Here is a 15,258-nt window from a genome sequence, read left to right as displayed (position 1 = left end):
TGTATGTGGCAACCATATTAAACTGGGTGTTATGGTAACATGCACACAAGCTCCGGGCAGCATTTAATGAATGGGGGGAGGAAAATCATTGTTATTTCAGATTATATCAAAGGATAGATTACGGTTGACCTGAAAGCAGTCAAAAATTATAGATTATAAAGATGGTGGAGGTGACAGTGGCTGTATTTTTTTTAAAAAGCAAAGAAAGAGTACTTGGACACAAGCCTGTCATGCACGTTTGTATATGTGTGTTGAATTTACACAAATGGTTATTAGTAGGATTAGTAGTGTTTTTGAAGGCTATCAACCAATTCACAAATACAGTTAGCATATATAATAATAATCTCAATTGCAAAACAAAAATCAACTTCCTCTGCAGTTTGTATTTTATTTATTTAAAAGATGCACTAATCTTTATTTGTGACAATGACAATTGATTAAATGACTAAAGCTTGTGACTACACTAGATTGTTTTCCTTCCGCCAAGAAATAGGAACAAAAATCAAAATGACTTTAAATCTAGAAATAAAAACTTTCAGATTTTGGGTGTCATAGTTAGTCACCCAATCAGTACAGTTTACCAGTGGTACAGCTTTTTGCATGCTGAATGACTTATCTTGTAGTAAAATTTATTACACATAAACCCTGTGTTAAGATAAAAAAAAAAATTAGATGATTAATTTATTTAAAAAAATACAAATGTTCTAAAAATATGTTAAATATAAGTAAATAAAAGTGATTCATTGACGTTCAGTCATAGTGGACATATACTATGTAGTAGAGTACTTTTACTTTGAATACTTAACGTATATTTCATTAACACCTCCGTTGTAATGGAGTCATTTCATATTATGTATTTATATATACAGTAATAGATCCGAGTACTTCTGCATCGAGACAGAGTGAGACCTCCTCCTCCGCTTCCGCCTCTTTGTTCGTGGGAGGACGCAGCTCTTCTTCGGTGTCAGAGACGAGGAGGAGCAGCGGCTGCTTTCCTCATACCAAACACAGCGTTTCTCCTCAGCTCTCGGTCCAGACTCACTTCCCCCTTTAAGATTCAGAGCTCGGCTTCCCCCTCGTTTGTTTTTGCTGTAAGAAAAACATGGTCGTTTTGACAAAGAATGAAGAGCAGGATTATATGTGAGTGGACGTCGCGACCGAGCGACGCTAACGGGCTACTTGACGTTAGCTTGCGTTAGCTCCAGTTTCAAAGTTAACTAGTTTTAATCGCGTCTGGAGCAGATCTATACTTCAAATCGTGCCGGGCTCTCTTTACAGACTAGGTTGAGGTTAATATTCAGGTTTTAACCCACCGTCAAATTGAATAATCTATCTCTGTCGTCCTGTTTTAACAGCTGGAAGCTAACGCTCACGGGCTAACTGGACGTGTTGTGAGTGTTCATAGTGTTCTTAGCAGAGCGGCTGCTACCGCTTTACACAACACTTAGAGGTTTCCGCGCTAACATGTAATGCAATTTACAGAAGAAATATATCTAAAAATAGTGTACATATCTATTAATGCCACAGCATATTAAGCCTGGTTCACTGGGTTTATATGTGAAAATGGTGCTTTATCCCCTTGTGAACAAACCTCACTCACTCAGAAAGAGGTTACATCTTATGTTGCTGTTGCTGCTGGTTAAAAATGGCCACTTAAGGACAGAAAACTGAGTGGGTGTTCCTGCACAACACCCACTGACCTACATCTGAAGCTCCTGCAGGGTGGCTTCCTCCTCTCATCCACTTAAACGTACAGCAGTGCTGCAACAGAAGCAGGAGAACAGTCCGACGTGTAGTTTCACAGCCACTGTTGCTGTTTGGCATGTTCTCCTTTTACATTGATGAACGGACTCATACAATTTGTTGTGGTGTATTGCATGGCGTTCAGAAATAATACAGTAAGCTGCTGCAGGAAGAGACAAAGAGACACATTCTCAATGTCCACCTCGTACCTGAGACGATGCACTTGTCAATGCTGCAAGAAAATGTCCAGTTCAAATAGGCATTGTCAGACTGAAAAGCAAGAACATTAACAGTCCAAAAAGGATGGAAATTTGGACTCACTAAAGTCTATTCCCACATCTTGTGTCCTGAGAAAAGCATGCTCTCGTGCACAGCGCCCATCACTATCACTCTGTCGATCAAAATGTGCAACCCACAACTGCAGCAGGTTGAACAAAATATCTGCAGCAGCTTGAGAAAGTGGGCATCCCAAACCCTACAACATGAGACAGAAGGAATGAATGAGATCTGTGCAGCTTCCCCTTCAGACTGTGTGTGACCTAATTGGCTCAATGGGCATCTTGTCCTCTGTTTTCCAGCCTGATAGAGGAGCGTAAATGCTCCTCCCTGCCCAGCTCTCCAGCCAAGCGAGTGTCTCCCACCAAAAAGAAGCAGTTCTTTATCAACCAAGCCATCCGCAACTCTGACCTCATTCCTCGAGCCAAAGGCAAGAAGAGCCTCCGGCGACAGGAGAACAGTAAGCTGTTATAATAAGATAATATATGAGTTGTCATCCACTGTGGGCTGAACAATGCCGTGCCAGCTTGTGTGTGCGTTCAACAATGTGGGGGAAAAAGCAATCTCATTAAATTGTTATTGCCGCAAAATGGCAATTCAGTACAACAAAAGGACAATTTTCTTCCGATGATGATGTTCTCCGTATATCAACACTGTCCATCTCTCTCAGCACGCTTTCTCACTAATCTTCTTGAGAGGGATGAGTGCACCAAAGATGATCTGGAAGTGTGCAGTAACCCAGCGATCCCATCCATCTTCACCGAAGCCTGCACCAACGGAAACTACATCGAGGTACGTGGACTCCAGCAGGGCTTAAACTTTACTGAATGATGTTTAAAATATAAATAAAATCAGACCATGCGCAGGCTATATCCCTGCAGTACCTGTTTTCAATCAAAGTCGCTCTGGCACGAGAAAAAGTCGCTTTCGCAAAATAAAAATCTACTCGAGAGCGCAGTCAACAAAGAGGTTTTACCTTTTCAACTTCTTAAAAATGCCAGAGACTAAGATATTGTCTTAAATTTACGATCAAATCTAGAAGCACCCATTAAAACGAGTATTAGTTTCTACATTATGTATATTGACTCCTCGTCCTCTTGTTCTTTCAGCCATGGAATGACTTCATGAATTGCTCCGGCGAGGAGCAGGAGAAGCTGCTGTCTCTGCTGGAGCAGGAGGAGGCCAAGAAGAAACCCAACGGGCCCCTCAAGGACGAGAGGAATGGTGGGCGTCCCGTGTCTGTGTGCTTGTTTGTAAGCTGGCTGTTGAGTGTGTAAGTGAGCCAGTTTGTCTAAACGTCACTCACGTCTTCACAGTAAATCCTGCCTTCACTGCTCAGGACTGCTTTCAGAGGATCGATCGCAGGCTGCGAGCGACTCTTCGACGCAAGCAAATCCCCATGGTGAGTGTCGTCTTTTCATCGAACGCGGTGGGAGTCTACGCCCCCCCACGGCAGCGTCGAGCTGAAGTTAAGTTTGATCAAATAGACTCAACGTCTAATCAGAGCTCTGACCAAATGGCGATATGATAACTTTCCTTTACTCTCTGCTCTGCTGTGTATTAAACTCAGAGGCTTCGACTCGTCGTCTCAAAGTCACCGTCCCAAAAAGTCTCTTTTTTCCTCCTCCTAGTTGACCTGCATGTCATTGGCTATATTTTTAGTTTTTTAGAAAACAGTGACGCACTGTTCCAGATTCATACAAATGACAAACAGGTTTAACCATGACTCAGCAAGGAAGACGCGAGGAAGAAAGTATTTGGCTCAAGTACACATGCTTGTGGTTGAGATCGAACCTTTTGGCTTCCACCCAACTGTTTTTTTATTGCCTCCTCACAGGGAACTCTGGAAATACTTGAGGAAAACCTGCTGAGCTTCTTCATCGCTCAACCTCACTCAGTTTACACAACCAACCTCGCCAGCAGGTAGAATTTTTGTTTCCTCCATGTTCAGGTCTTAAAGTCCTAAACAGCTTTTAATTACATTTCCGACAAACATTTAGTTATTCAAAACTCTTAAAATCCACATAGATAGACAGAAGTCTTAAATATGTTGTCTTGCTTGCACAGTAGTCGTTATAAAATGTTATTGTATCTGATTTTGGGCTGTTGCCAGACGTTATAAACTAGAAGTGGGCGATCCAGGGCTCATTTATGAAGTTCAATTATGTCATTAGTAATTATTAGTAGACTAAATTTATGTGACAAATGTCTCATAGTGTTGTAAACCTTTTGTTAAACACACTTCTATGTCCCTGCCACCTGACAAACATACCGACTAAAAGCTCCGGCTGACCCTGATTATATTTCCTTACCTAGAAAATTAGATTATGTTAAATTACACAAAACCTGTATGATCCACACAGAGTGTGGAGTCATTGCAGCAGCAGGAAATACAACACAGGATGTGGCAAATAATTGGCATTAGACACACACACAAAGACCGGCTTTATTGATCCATGCTGGTTGATTGTTTCTGTGTGTTGATGGAGAGCACTGAGGAGTGGAAAGTCACGTCTTCTGTGTTTGTGAATCAGCTTCGAGAGACTGCTGCTTCACGCCGTCTGCCAGTACATGGACCTCGTATCTGCAAGTGAGTGGAAACACATGTAGACGTGTTCATTATGCTAGTCGGCATGTTTCACTATTAAAAATGACCGGTTGTTATCTGAACACAAGACAACATTTTGTCAAAGTAAAATCTTTTCTTCTGTGTGTGTGTGTGTGTGTGTGTGTGTGTGTAGTCTACATTGCAGAGCATTCACGTTAATACATATTTTTCTTACAGTGACAGATTTGGTGAATTATTTCTCCATATATTATTTTGCTACCATTGAATATCTGTGGTGGGTTATTTTGATTTTATTTATTTTTTCTCGTTTTGGCACCTTTTTAAAGGGGAAAACATGAGCCGGAAACATCAGTTAAGTTCTATGGAGCATCAAAAGCTTTTAGACAATAACCACATCAACAGTATGTGGATGTTTAAAAGCTTTTGAACAGGATGTATTTAATAGAAATAAAAGCTCTTTTTCTGCTGTTATTATACTGTTCACACACACACATAGCTGGAAGGACAACGCCAGCGTAACGTTTTCCTCACCCGAGGGTAAAAAGCTGTGTGTTTGTTGTTGGACCTTCAGGCTCGGACTGCAACAGGTCACGTCAGACTGAAGTGGTGAACAAACAAGATGAGTTTTTACCTCCTACTCTTCTGCTGTCGGTCTTCTTGGAGCAGATGAGCTGAAATAAGGCCAACGTTCACGTTTCCTGGTTTCCTCCACACAGCTCTGCTGCAGGCGGGAGCTCTGAGAAATGTAGATAATTATGTCTGTGTCATCGAGGTAATGTCCGCCAAGCTCAGAAAACTGCTTTTTTTTCTCTGGTTGGTCCTTGGTTTCTGTTGGAAATTTTCCATTCATTTTATCCATAAACACGTCAGAGTTCATTGACCCCCCCCTGTATGTAAACAGGGACACAGACTAGATGTTACATGTTAAACATTAGCATGTAAGCATGCTGTCTGTTAGCATGTCAGTATGCTGCAGATAGCATTTAGCTAACATAGCATTGTAGAGCCGTGTGGCTCTAATACTGCTTCCTTCCTGCATTTGGTTTTACAGGAATTCCCTTCAACAGGTTTTGAGTTCACTCATTAACATTGTACTATAATGGAGAATGTATTAATAACACAACCAGATTTGTGGAATTCCTCATCGAGCATGCGGTACAAATACCTTTTCATACAAAAACACTGTCGGAATTCATTTATGAGCTACAAGTTAAGGTAAAGAGTGTAAACCGGTTAATAAGCAGTTCATCCACGCTGTGCCTTTCTATGGTGCATATGATACGATTTCACATATCCTTAAGTTTAGACATTAAATATGACTTCAATATTTATTCCTGAAAACATCGTTACGTCTGTTCCTGCAACATCCCCACCCAACTAGATAGCGATCTCATATTTAATATTTATTTCAATAAAGCACAAAGTCACAATGATAAAGACAATATTATCCCAGGAAAAATGTCAAATGTAGTTGAAACTAGTGCTCAGCTTTGTGTTGCTAATGCTGAATGACATTTCGCTAAGGTGCTAAGACAGAAGAATGCTTCAGAAAATGCATTCCTGCCTGAAAGACTAGCATGTAGGATTTGTGTAAGTGTTGAGGTGTGAAGCATGAATATTAATAATCTCTACATTATATGCACAGGCACATCTCACCCTCTCATAAAGAAGTAAATTTCTGTCTTCAGGGGTGTGAAACGAGTGCTTCTGGTGTGCTCGGGAAGTAATATCTGTAATATGTGTGAGAAGAAAACTCTTTTAAATTGAAATGTCTAGGGTTTTTGTTTCTCTCTGTCTTCCCACCTCGTTTACATCGGCATCATCTGAAAGATACATTTCAACCAACTGAACCGTCGGTATCCATCCAGGAGCCACTGGAGGAGCTGAAGTATATGATTGTGCGGCAGCAGCCGATCCAGGGTCTGCACAGGTGTAGCCGAGGTGGGAAGGTTGCTTCAGTAATGGTCAATAATACAAGATGAGGAAGTAAACTGTCTTTAAAACTGCTCTACTTTTACATTGATCCATGTATTTCTTACCACTGTGCTCACTCAGTTCACACAACACAACATCATTGAAAGTGTCTTTTTTTTTAACATGTATGTTTTAAAGGTATACTGGATGTGCAGTAGATGTGTCGCTTTGGTAGAATAATAATGAGTTTTGATGGTAAAAACTTGCTAAGTTTTAACGATCAGGTTTGTTTCATCTCAATTTGAACGTGTACAACCTGGAACAGCACTTCTGCCTTATGAATACAAGTTTCTATGTTTATTTTCTGTGCATGTATTTCTACTTGACTGGATTTGGGGAACCAAAAACAAAAAAAAAAACCTTCACCCAGATTTTCTTTTTCTATCGACGGTGTAACACAACTTGACCTGTTGCTACATTTTGTCAACAACCAAAGTTTGTGTTTGTTTTATGTGGAAATCCAATTTCTCAGGCTCGCAACTTCTCACTCTGAATGTCGTTTATCTCACATGGTGTCATTTTCTGTGTACTGTATGTAGACTTTCTTCCAGACGGGCTTTTTAAATACATGTACGTAGTTGTGCTTTATGAAATATTTAACTTGAATGATCGACCTGTGCCAACATTTGGATTTAAAGAAGCATCAAATAGTCTAAAAGCTTTATACACTAGACACAAGATATCTTACATGTATGTGCTACTATACCTATTTATAATGATCACTGCATCTATTAAAGGGTTTAAGATAAATCTTCTCTTGTGTGTACTTTACACTTCAAAATGCTAGAAGCTGTGTCGGATTTTTTAAGTACAGGAGTATCAAAAGTAAAAATGTGATATTAGAGTTTTTTTATTATTCTACAATATAAATTGCTACCAGATTAATGTTATCGTAATGATGTTGTGTAAATGTACTCGTTACTTTTTATCACTCGGTGTCATCCATGTATTTTATGCATCTATTGTCTTCTAAACTATAAACGATACATTAATCTACAACTATTAATCTTTAACTCTAGTGATAACCACAATACAAAATATAAAAACGGATCTTACTGTAACACAAGATAGTTTAGGAATTCAAGCTAAAAATAAGAAATTATACCAGAGAGCTTTATTTTGACAATGACTGTTGAGTGAATATTAACGTGATTCTCTCAAACTAATTAAAATATATAGTTTCTGAAAGGTTTATTTTAGAGCGATATATTAGTGGACTTCCACTAGATGGCGTACTAGTACAAATACATATGTAACCTTATCAATGGTGGTAAAGTATTCGAATACTTTACTGCAGAAAATGTACTAATACCACAAGTCCTGCTTTGAAAATGTTACCCAAGTAAAAGTATAATCATGAAAAAGTACATAAAGTATTTATGTATTCTGTATATGTAGAAATCTTAATTTGTAAAGTGGGTAAAAGCTGTCAAATGATTGTAGTGGAGTAAAAATAATAATGTTATCCCTGAATGCACAGTATTGGATATTTGCACACACATTTATAGTTTAAAAAAAATATATGTTAGCCTTAACAGTTTTTAATTTGATTTAAAAAAAATCATCAGTGGCCATAAAACTACTATGTTACGTCAAGAGGAGCAGCTGTAACAAAGAGAAACTAACAGCATGGAAATAACATCCGTGCAGCTTTTATTGCTGACTGATGCCGCTAATTACCAATTAACCCACTCAGCGCCTCTTAAAGGGCCAGTGCTGGATTTATGACATCACATGTACAAAATATAGATAGACCATTTCATAGTTTTAAACGGAAATATAAAAAAAAAGTGTGTCTCAGTTTATTTCCAGTTGTAAGTGAATGTGAATTAAGTCAGCTGACCGGAAGTAGACATGGACCCAAGCTGTCGCCTAGCAACACGATCCGCGCAGTTATCGGACTGACAGCCTGAGACAAATAAAGAGATTTTGAACATTAAAGCATGTAAACATGTTTGTGTAGAAAACTCAAATACAAGTATGAACCTGGAGATAAACGTCACGTCGCTCCGTTAAGTCTGTTATTGTGACGTGTTGATTTAGAAATACGTTTTTAAAGCTGTGGGCTCAAAATATTCAGAGAGATTTGACTCGATTTTGGTTCATGAACTAAAACATTCAAATATATTATATTTATTTATTTGATATTATCATTTCAAGAACACAATCCAATGCATTGTGTTGTGTCAGATAAGAGAAGGATGACTTCTTTAACTACACAGCCCAAACAAAGTCAGACAGTATTTACATGTAGTAAGAATACAGCTGTCACACGAAGACTTACGGTACTAGTACTTGTACAACAGGTAGTACACAGTATGTCATATTTACTCATTTATGTTTTGCACGTTGTTTGGTCACATAAAACGTATTTTCTATCAGTCAGTGTTTGATTCATTTGATATTTTCATAAGTGTGACGTCACCGCAGACCCTCTTGGATCGCATTTCATGTGAAGAGGCAGAGGGAGGATCGTTTCTCTGTTTTAAACATCACAGCCTCTTTATTCCAGCGAGCAGCTTCAACCAGATATCTTGATCAACCAACACCAAAAATAAAACCAGCCTGTGAAATATGACGTGTCCAGTGACTTTAAGAAGCTGTCAACAGCTGTTTTGATGAGGAGAGAAGAGACAACAATGTGTGAACAGTGAGTTTATTTCACTGTGTTAATGGTTTTCTTTTTTAAATGGTTTATGAATAGACCCGTCGTTTACTTTGATGTTAGACTATAAAATGTATATTTAGTACTTATGTGTTCTACGAGACACCTACTTAACTTGATTAAGAGGGAACATGGAGAGTTAAATTGTATAGTGTATGTTGTATGACAGTTCTGAACATGTATTTCCGGTTGTAGGTTCTCGAGCAGTTTTTAATGTGAATACATGTTCTTCATATGTTTTGAAGCTTCATGAAAATTCAACACTATTTATGTAAAACAAAAAAACAAAAAAAAGGCCTGAAACACTAAATGCTCATTTAATGCAATTAACTTGAGTTGTGCTTCAATTCAAAGACTTCTACAGTTTTCATACCAAACAATATTGATTTTAATAATCATCCAGTCGCCCTGCTGTGCTGAACAGGGGCTCTCAGCCAAGGGACCGTCACCAAAAAACAACACTGAGAGAAAATGTAAACACAATACACAAGTTATACCACCAGTTCCACGACAATAATTTACATTATAGACAAGTATAAATATCGCCTAGTTTCCTCATCAATAAATGTGTAGATCATTTTGTTGCTTAATTAATACAAGTCGGAAAATAGTGAAACAAATCTCTATAGCCAAAATCCAGATTAACATTCTCTACATTACACATCAGCAGCATTATTTTCCCACTGATGATGAATATCGAAATAGTTGCATATCTTTTAAAAAAAAAAAAAATCTTATGAACTAATCATTTCAGTTCCGATAAATTGTGAAACTGTTCCTTTTCATTCTTCCTGCCTTAATGACATTGTGACACATTTGTTGGGGGACACACACACACACACACACACACACACACACACACACACACACCATATTTTCCACATTTCTGCAGACAATCCGGACAAACAGGTGTTGGGTCGCTGCGCCTGGAGCGGTGCGCCTCCACCTCGTCTCTCCGCCTCCTGACTCGCACTCTGGCATTTGGCCACGGCCCCTGCCCCTGGGGGTGTGGGGTGTCGATGGGGGGGCTGGCCCCGACTGATTCAGAGGTTAGGAATTTGCATCTGATTATTGTTTGTCAACCAATGATCAGACTGCGCAGCCCGGAGAGCCTCTCCACGCCTCTCTCTCTCTCTCTCTCTCTCTCTCTCTCTCTCTCTCTCTCTCTCTCTCTCTGTCTCTCTCCGACTGAACGACTCACACACACCCCGACTCTCAAAACTCTGAAAACACAATTACGCGCAAAAGCCGAATGCGTGTGTATCATGCAGTCACGTGAAAACACTTTATTTGTCGCTGGAAAACACACGAGCCACCTTTCCTCTTCCTCTTGCTGGTGCTTTCCTCTCTGTGCGTAACCGACGGGGCGGCGGGGAATCCGGTAAAAACGGGAATGTTTTTGATCCGGTTCCAACGAGCGTAAAACCGAACGGAAGCCGACGCGGTAAGTTTATATTTCTCTTTATCTTTTTTGTCATGTGCGTTGTTGTGCAGCCGTGTGAACCGTTTGTCGTGTGCGTTGCTTCCTTCCTTCCTTCCTTCCTTCCTTCTGCTGCTTCTCTCTCTCGTCACACACAGGACGCAGCTCTTTTTAATCGATGTGACATGATCACATCTGCTGATCAATAGTGTATATTATGATTGTTAAAGATGGACCCACCTGCCTGTGCGTCACACAGCGAGCGTGTGCTCTTTCTTGTAACACAACATGATGGTGTTTTGGGTTTTTATTTCAAGGTTTTTCTGGTTTCTCACACTCGAGTTTTCTTTTCTCCAATTCAGTCAGAATAAATACGTATTTTCAGGAGGTTGCTGATCGGATTTAACGTTACTGTCAAACTAAAGTGTTAAACCTGATGTCATGCTGTCACCAAAACACTGTCACACATGTAAAAGCATACTTGTCTCGCTACTTGAGTGGATATAAGCTGATTATTGACAGTTGTTTGTTTTTTTTACCCGGTGCGCTATCTAGAGGCCAACGGATGAAACCACTGCGAGTGGATTTTCTTTTGGAAAATATGTTCACACAATGACTAATTAAATAGTTTTAAAATGTTTTAAATGCTCATGGTTGTGGTACGTGCTGTAGAGTTTGAACCCACCGGTTTTGTTTTGTTGTCCAACCTCCTGAAACATCTTTTCCCTTCAGTTCATCCCATCATCGCCCTCCACGTTGAGGATAAACGCCAGTGTGTGTGTGTGTGTGTGTGACAGCAGCTACACTCCGGCCTTTAAGAAAGTTTGGGGGTCAAAGCAGAAACAATAACCTGATTCAGACTAAACTTTATGAATGGATGTGAGGCTGCTGTTTTAGACTTTTACTCCTCACAGTCATAGTCAAATCAATTAAATACAATAAATACAGAAGTGAGCTACTTTACTTCTATATTTCTGGTGGAAATATTCGACTTTCGACTTCATGTATTTGACAGCTGTCCTCACAGGACGACTGGTTTCAGATTCTAAGGAGTTAGTTTGACAAAACTACAATAAATATATGAGTTATGAGTTATCGTTGTAGATGAAGAAACCCAGCGATATATACAGTTTATCACATTTGCCCCCACCGTCACCATTTAAGTGATGCTTCTATATAAATGCATCGATAACTGTGATCCAATTGAATGTTTGTATTATTATGAAACATCTGTTCCACATAAAGAGTACTTTTACTTTTTTATTTCAATATATTTAGATTCTTCTCCCATAGCTAAATGTTGAATGCATGACTTTGACTTCTAACAGAGTATTGCTGGTGTTATTGGATAATACATCTGAGCACTTCTTCCACCTCTGCAGAGTGGTGATGATGTCGTAATGTTGTGGTAATGTTGGTTTTGGCATGGCTGTGTTTTTTCTCTCCAAAAAGCAGAGGTATACCTAAATGTCAGCCTGTTCAAGAGCTGAGGTGAAATCCTTTTCATACATTGTTTACGTGGAAGTGCACGACAGAGGTGGATGAAGTGGACAGAAGAGTCTGTCAGCATCCGATAGCGGCTGATCAAGACAAGTCCAGCGTGTCAGAGTCGTGATCTGGACACAAGGAGCTGCTTTCAGCAGCGTGCTGGGGTTCAAGTAGACTTCTTACCTTTTTATATTTCAGTCTGGTTGCACACAAAGCTTTAAGCCACAACCAAAACTGACTGTTTTTGTGTGATTGGTGTTATAGTTTCTCACCAAGTCGTGGGGGTGGGGGAGCGCATGCACAGGAAGCTGGCTTGACTTTAAAGCTTCGCATAGTACTTTGTCTGAATGACCATAAACATATCTGTTCTGAAAGCAGTTGGAACGTCTGGTTTCAGTGGATAGTTTCATTGTTCTGGTCTGATCTAAATGTGGTTTTAAGAGCCTTGTTGTGATGTTTCAACTTGAAGGAATCAAGTAGTTTTAAAAACCAGTAGTTTAAAATCAACTGTCCTTACAAGAATACAATAAATTGGCCCGTCAGTTTTATTCTATATGGAACTGAGACGATGTAATGAAATGTCCTTGATGGCATGATGAAAGTCAGAGCTCTGGAAGATTTTCTGTGAACTGTGACGTCACCTTTATGAGTAGATGATATTTGGAAAAGCTGCACTAGAAATCTGGTCAACGGGAGCAAGTTGAAGAAAAGTTGTCTTTTTGATTTTCATGGAGAAAATGAGGATTTTCACACCAATCATAATGCTTGAACACTGGTCAGGTTTTGCTGCACATCATTTCTCATGTTACTAAACCTTCCTTTTGTGGTTTGATTTCATTATTCAGTGGAAAATTGTGACTCCTCAAAGTTGTGGTTGAAAAAACCCCAAAACAAACGTTTGAGATGACACATTGCAGCACCTGCTACTTTCCAATGTGATTATTAAGCATGGTCATTCTCAACATAGATTTCCAGGCTTTTCGCACCCTGCACCCCTCCAATCACTTTAGAGGCTTGCCCATTAATTGTCCCACTAATCTGTTTGGTCCAATCTGGCATATGGCATCCTGGAGGCCGGCACAGTCCAACTGCAGCAGCTCAGTGTTTCAAACGCAGAGAAATACTGCTGCAGCAAGCGGGCGGAGGCGGGCGGTGTTTACATTGTGATTGGCCCGTTGTGGATTAGAAACGTGTGGCCGGCGATCAAGTTCAGGTCTTAGAAGGCCTCCCCTTGCTTTTGCATAATGCAGGCTGTCCATAATATATATAACACCCCGTGTTATGAAACCTGGTTTACAAGAAGACCCGTGTTGTTTCTCTTGATCTGAAGATCTGACAGATGTATTTCTGTAGAGACTCTGTCATTTCCTTTCAAAGGGAGGAGTTGAAGAAGTGGCAGATACCTGGCAATATGTCAGTATGTTGTGGTTTTACTTATTATGTATAACTTTAGTTGTTAAACTATGACGTTACAGCTTGATTATTGTGTCTTTCCAGGCTGAAAGCCAGCTGTAATTATGTAATGCAGGTTTGTAAAGTTATTAGTTTCAGTGGATGGAAATGCCCACGACTTGGTCACCTTGCAAACATTTTAGATAACTCCAGACAGTTACAACTAGAGCAATATCCTCAGTTTTACCTCAAGAAAAATGTCCTTGTCATGGAAAGAAAAGGCTTCTGTACACATGACACATCACTGAAGGTAACTGAACAATAATCTGCTTAAATACAAATGAATTATTCATTTATGCAAATCCATAGAAACCGATGCAAAGCTGAATCAGTTAGCTCATAAAACTAATTAAAATATAGATATATTTAATAATGGATCATCAATCATTTATCAAACGAAAAGACTCAACACTCGCTGACTTTTCCAATGTGAGGATTGGCTGCTTTTTCCCATTTTACCAACTTTCTTAATTGAAGAAATCAGAAGTAATTACCCTGAAATTTGGGGACAGAAATGTAGAAGTTGGAAGCGAAATGTATGGATCATTAAAACAAATTGTTACTGGAACAGTTCCTTCTCTTGGTCCTTGTGGCCTTTTTCTCTCATCAAGTCTCATGTTGAAAGAAGCTCATGTTTACAGAAAAGTCTGTGTATTAGCGATTAGCATCCCATTTAGAGCCCGTGTCCTGTTTGCTGTTGATGTTTGATCAATGTACACAACAAGATGCGAATATTCCCAAGGAGAAATCCACACACACCTCATCTCAGCCCGGGGGGTGTTTAAGCAGCCTCCGAGCATCATAGCATTCGCGCTAGCAGTTAGCCACTAAACTGGTTAGCGGCTGTAAATGAATGACCAGCAAACATGCGAAGACGAGACCGACCGGTCTGACGCCTGTTTGTTGTCTTATTATCAAACTATAATCCTTCACAGGTATGGAAAGGTTGTTTTTGCGTGTTATCTTTTCAGAGCTTGGGCGTTGTCTTAAGGCCTATTGTGTCACTTGAATGTTTCAGTAATCACCAGCTGTGAATATCAGCCGAAATTCAGTCCACACCACACAGTAACCTTCCATTGAAGCAGTGGGAAGCAGCTTGGCTGGCTTTCAGCTGCTCCTGTGCCAAAAAGCTGCATTTCTGAAGGACCGGTCCGGCACGTGGGGGGCGGGGGGTTTAACTCTGTTATCCTGCCAAAAAAAAAGGCAGGAAAATTTACTCCACTGCTTTTGGGCCGGAGCCATGAGGGGAATCCCAGCTGGGCCGGCGGTGACGCAGTCGGAGCAGACTACGAGAGGGGTTTGGAGCTTTTGTGGGATGCCCTGCAGCTCCTGAACCGAGCCAAGAGTAAAGTTGTGCACTTTGTGTTTTCAGTTAGCGGTCGACCGCAATCTATCCTGGTCCCTGTCTGCCTGGAAACCGGCAAACAGCTGCGACGTGCCGGCATGTCCATCAAAACCCCGAAGCATTCGCTTTCACTGGAAGCTCGCCCAAGCAATCAAAAGCTAATTTAATCAGATCCGTGCCAAATTATATGCATCCTTCATGAGTTTGTATTAGGCAGAACGAGGGCATATTAAATTATAATCCACATTTAATTCCAGACCTGACAGTTGCTGTGCTGGATGTCTCCATGTACAATGCACAGAGGCCTTTATCTAAGATTTCCACTC

At 40.1% G+C, this 15,258-nt stretch overlaps 1 protein-coding gene across 1 annotated transcript; it reads left to right on the top strand.

The window, feature by feature from the left end:
* Positions 1-962: 962 nt before the first annotated feature.
* Positions 963-7,312, top strand: r3hdm4 (R3H domain containing 4). Its single transcript, XM_068590004.1, has 8 exons — positions 963-1,140; positions 2,322-2,479; positions 2,690-2,811; positions 3,129-3,243; positions 3,336-3,421; positions 3,857-3,942; positions 4,554-4,609; positions 5,160-7,312. The coding sequence occupies exons 1-8, from the start codon at positions 1,103-1,105 to the stop codon at positions 5,261-5,263; spliced, it is 765 nt and encodes a 254-aa protein (XP_068446105.1). The 5' UTR covers positions 963-1,102; the 3' UTR covers positions 5,264-7,312.
* The last annotated feature ends 7,946 nt before the right edge of the window (positions 7,313-15,258 follow it).

Source organism: Clinocottus analis, unplaced genomic scaffold (assembly GCF_023055335.1).
Source record: "Clinocottus analis isolate CAN_PGR_092001 unplaced genomic scaffold, fCliAna1.0.p SCAF_23, whole genome shotgun sequence".
NCBI lineage: Eukaryota > Metazoa > Chordata > Actinopteri > Perciformes > Cottidae > Clinocottus > Clinocottus analis.
The sequence above is the reverse complement of the archived record's forward strand: the minus strand, read 5'-3'. Positions and strand labels throughout refer to the sequence as shown.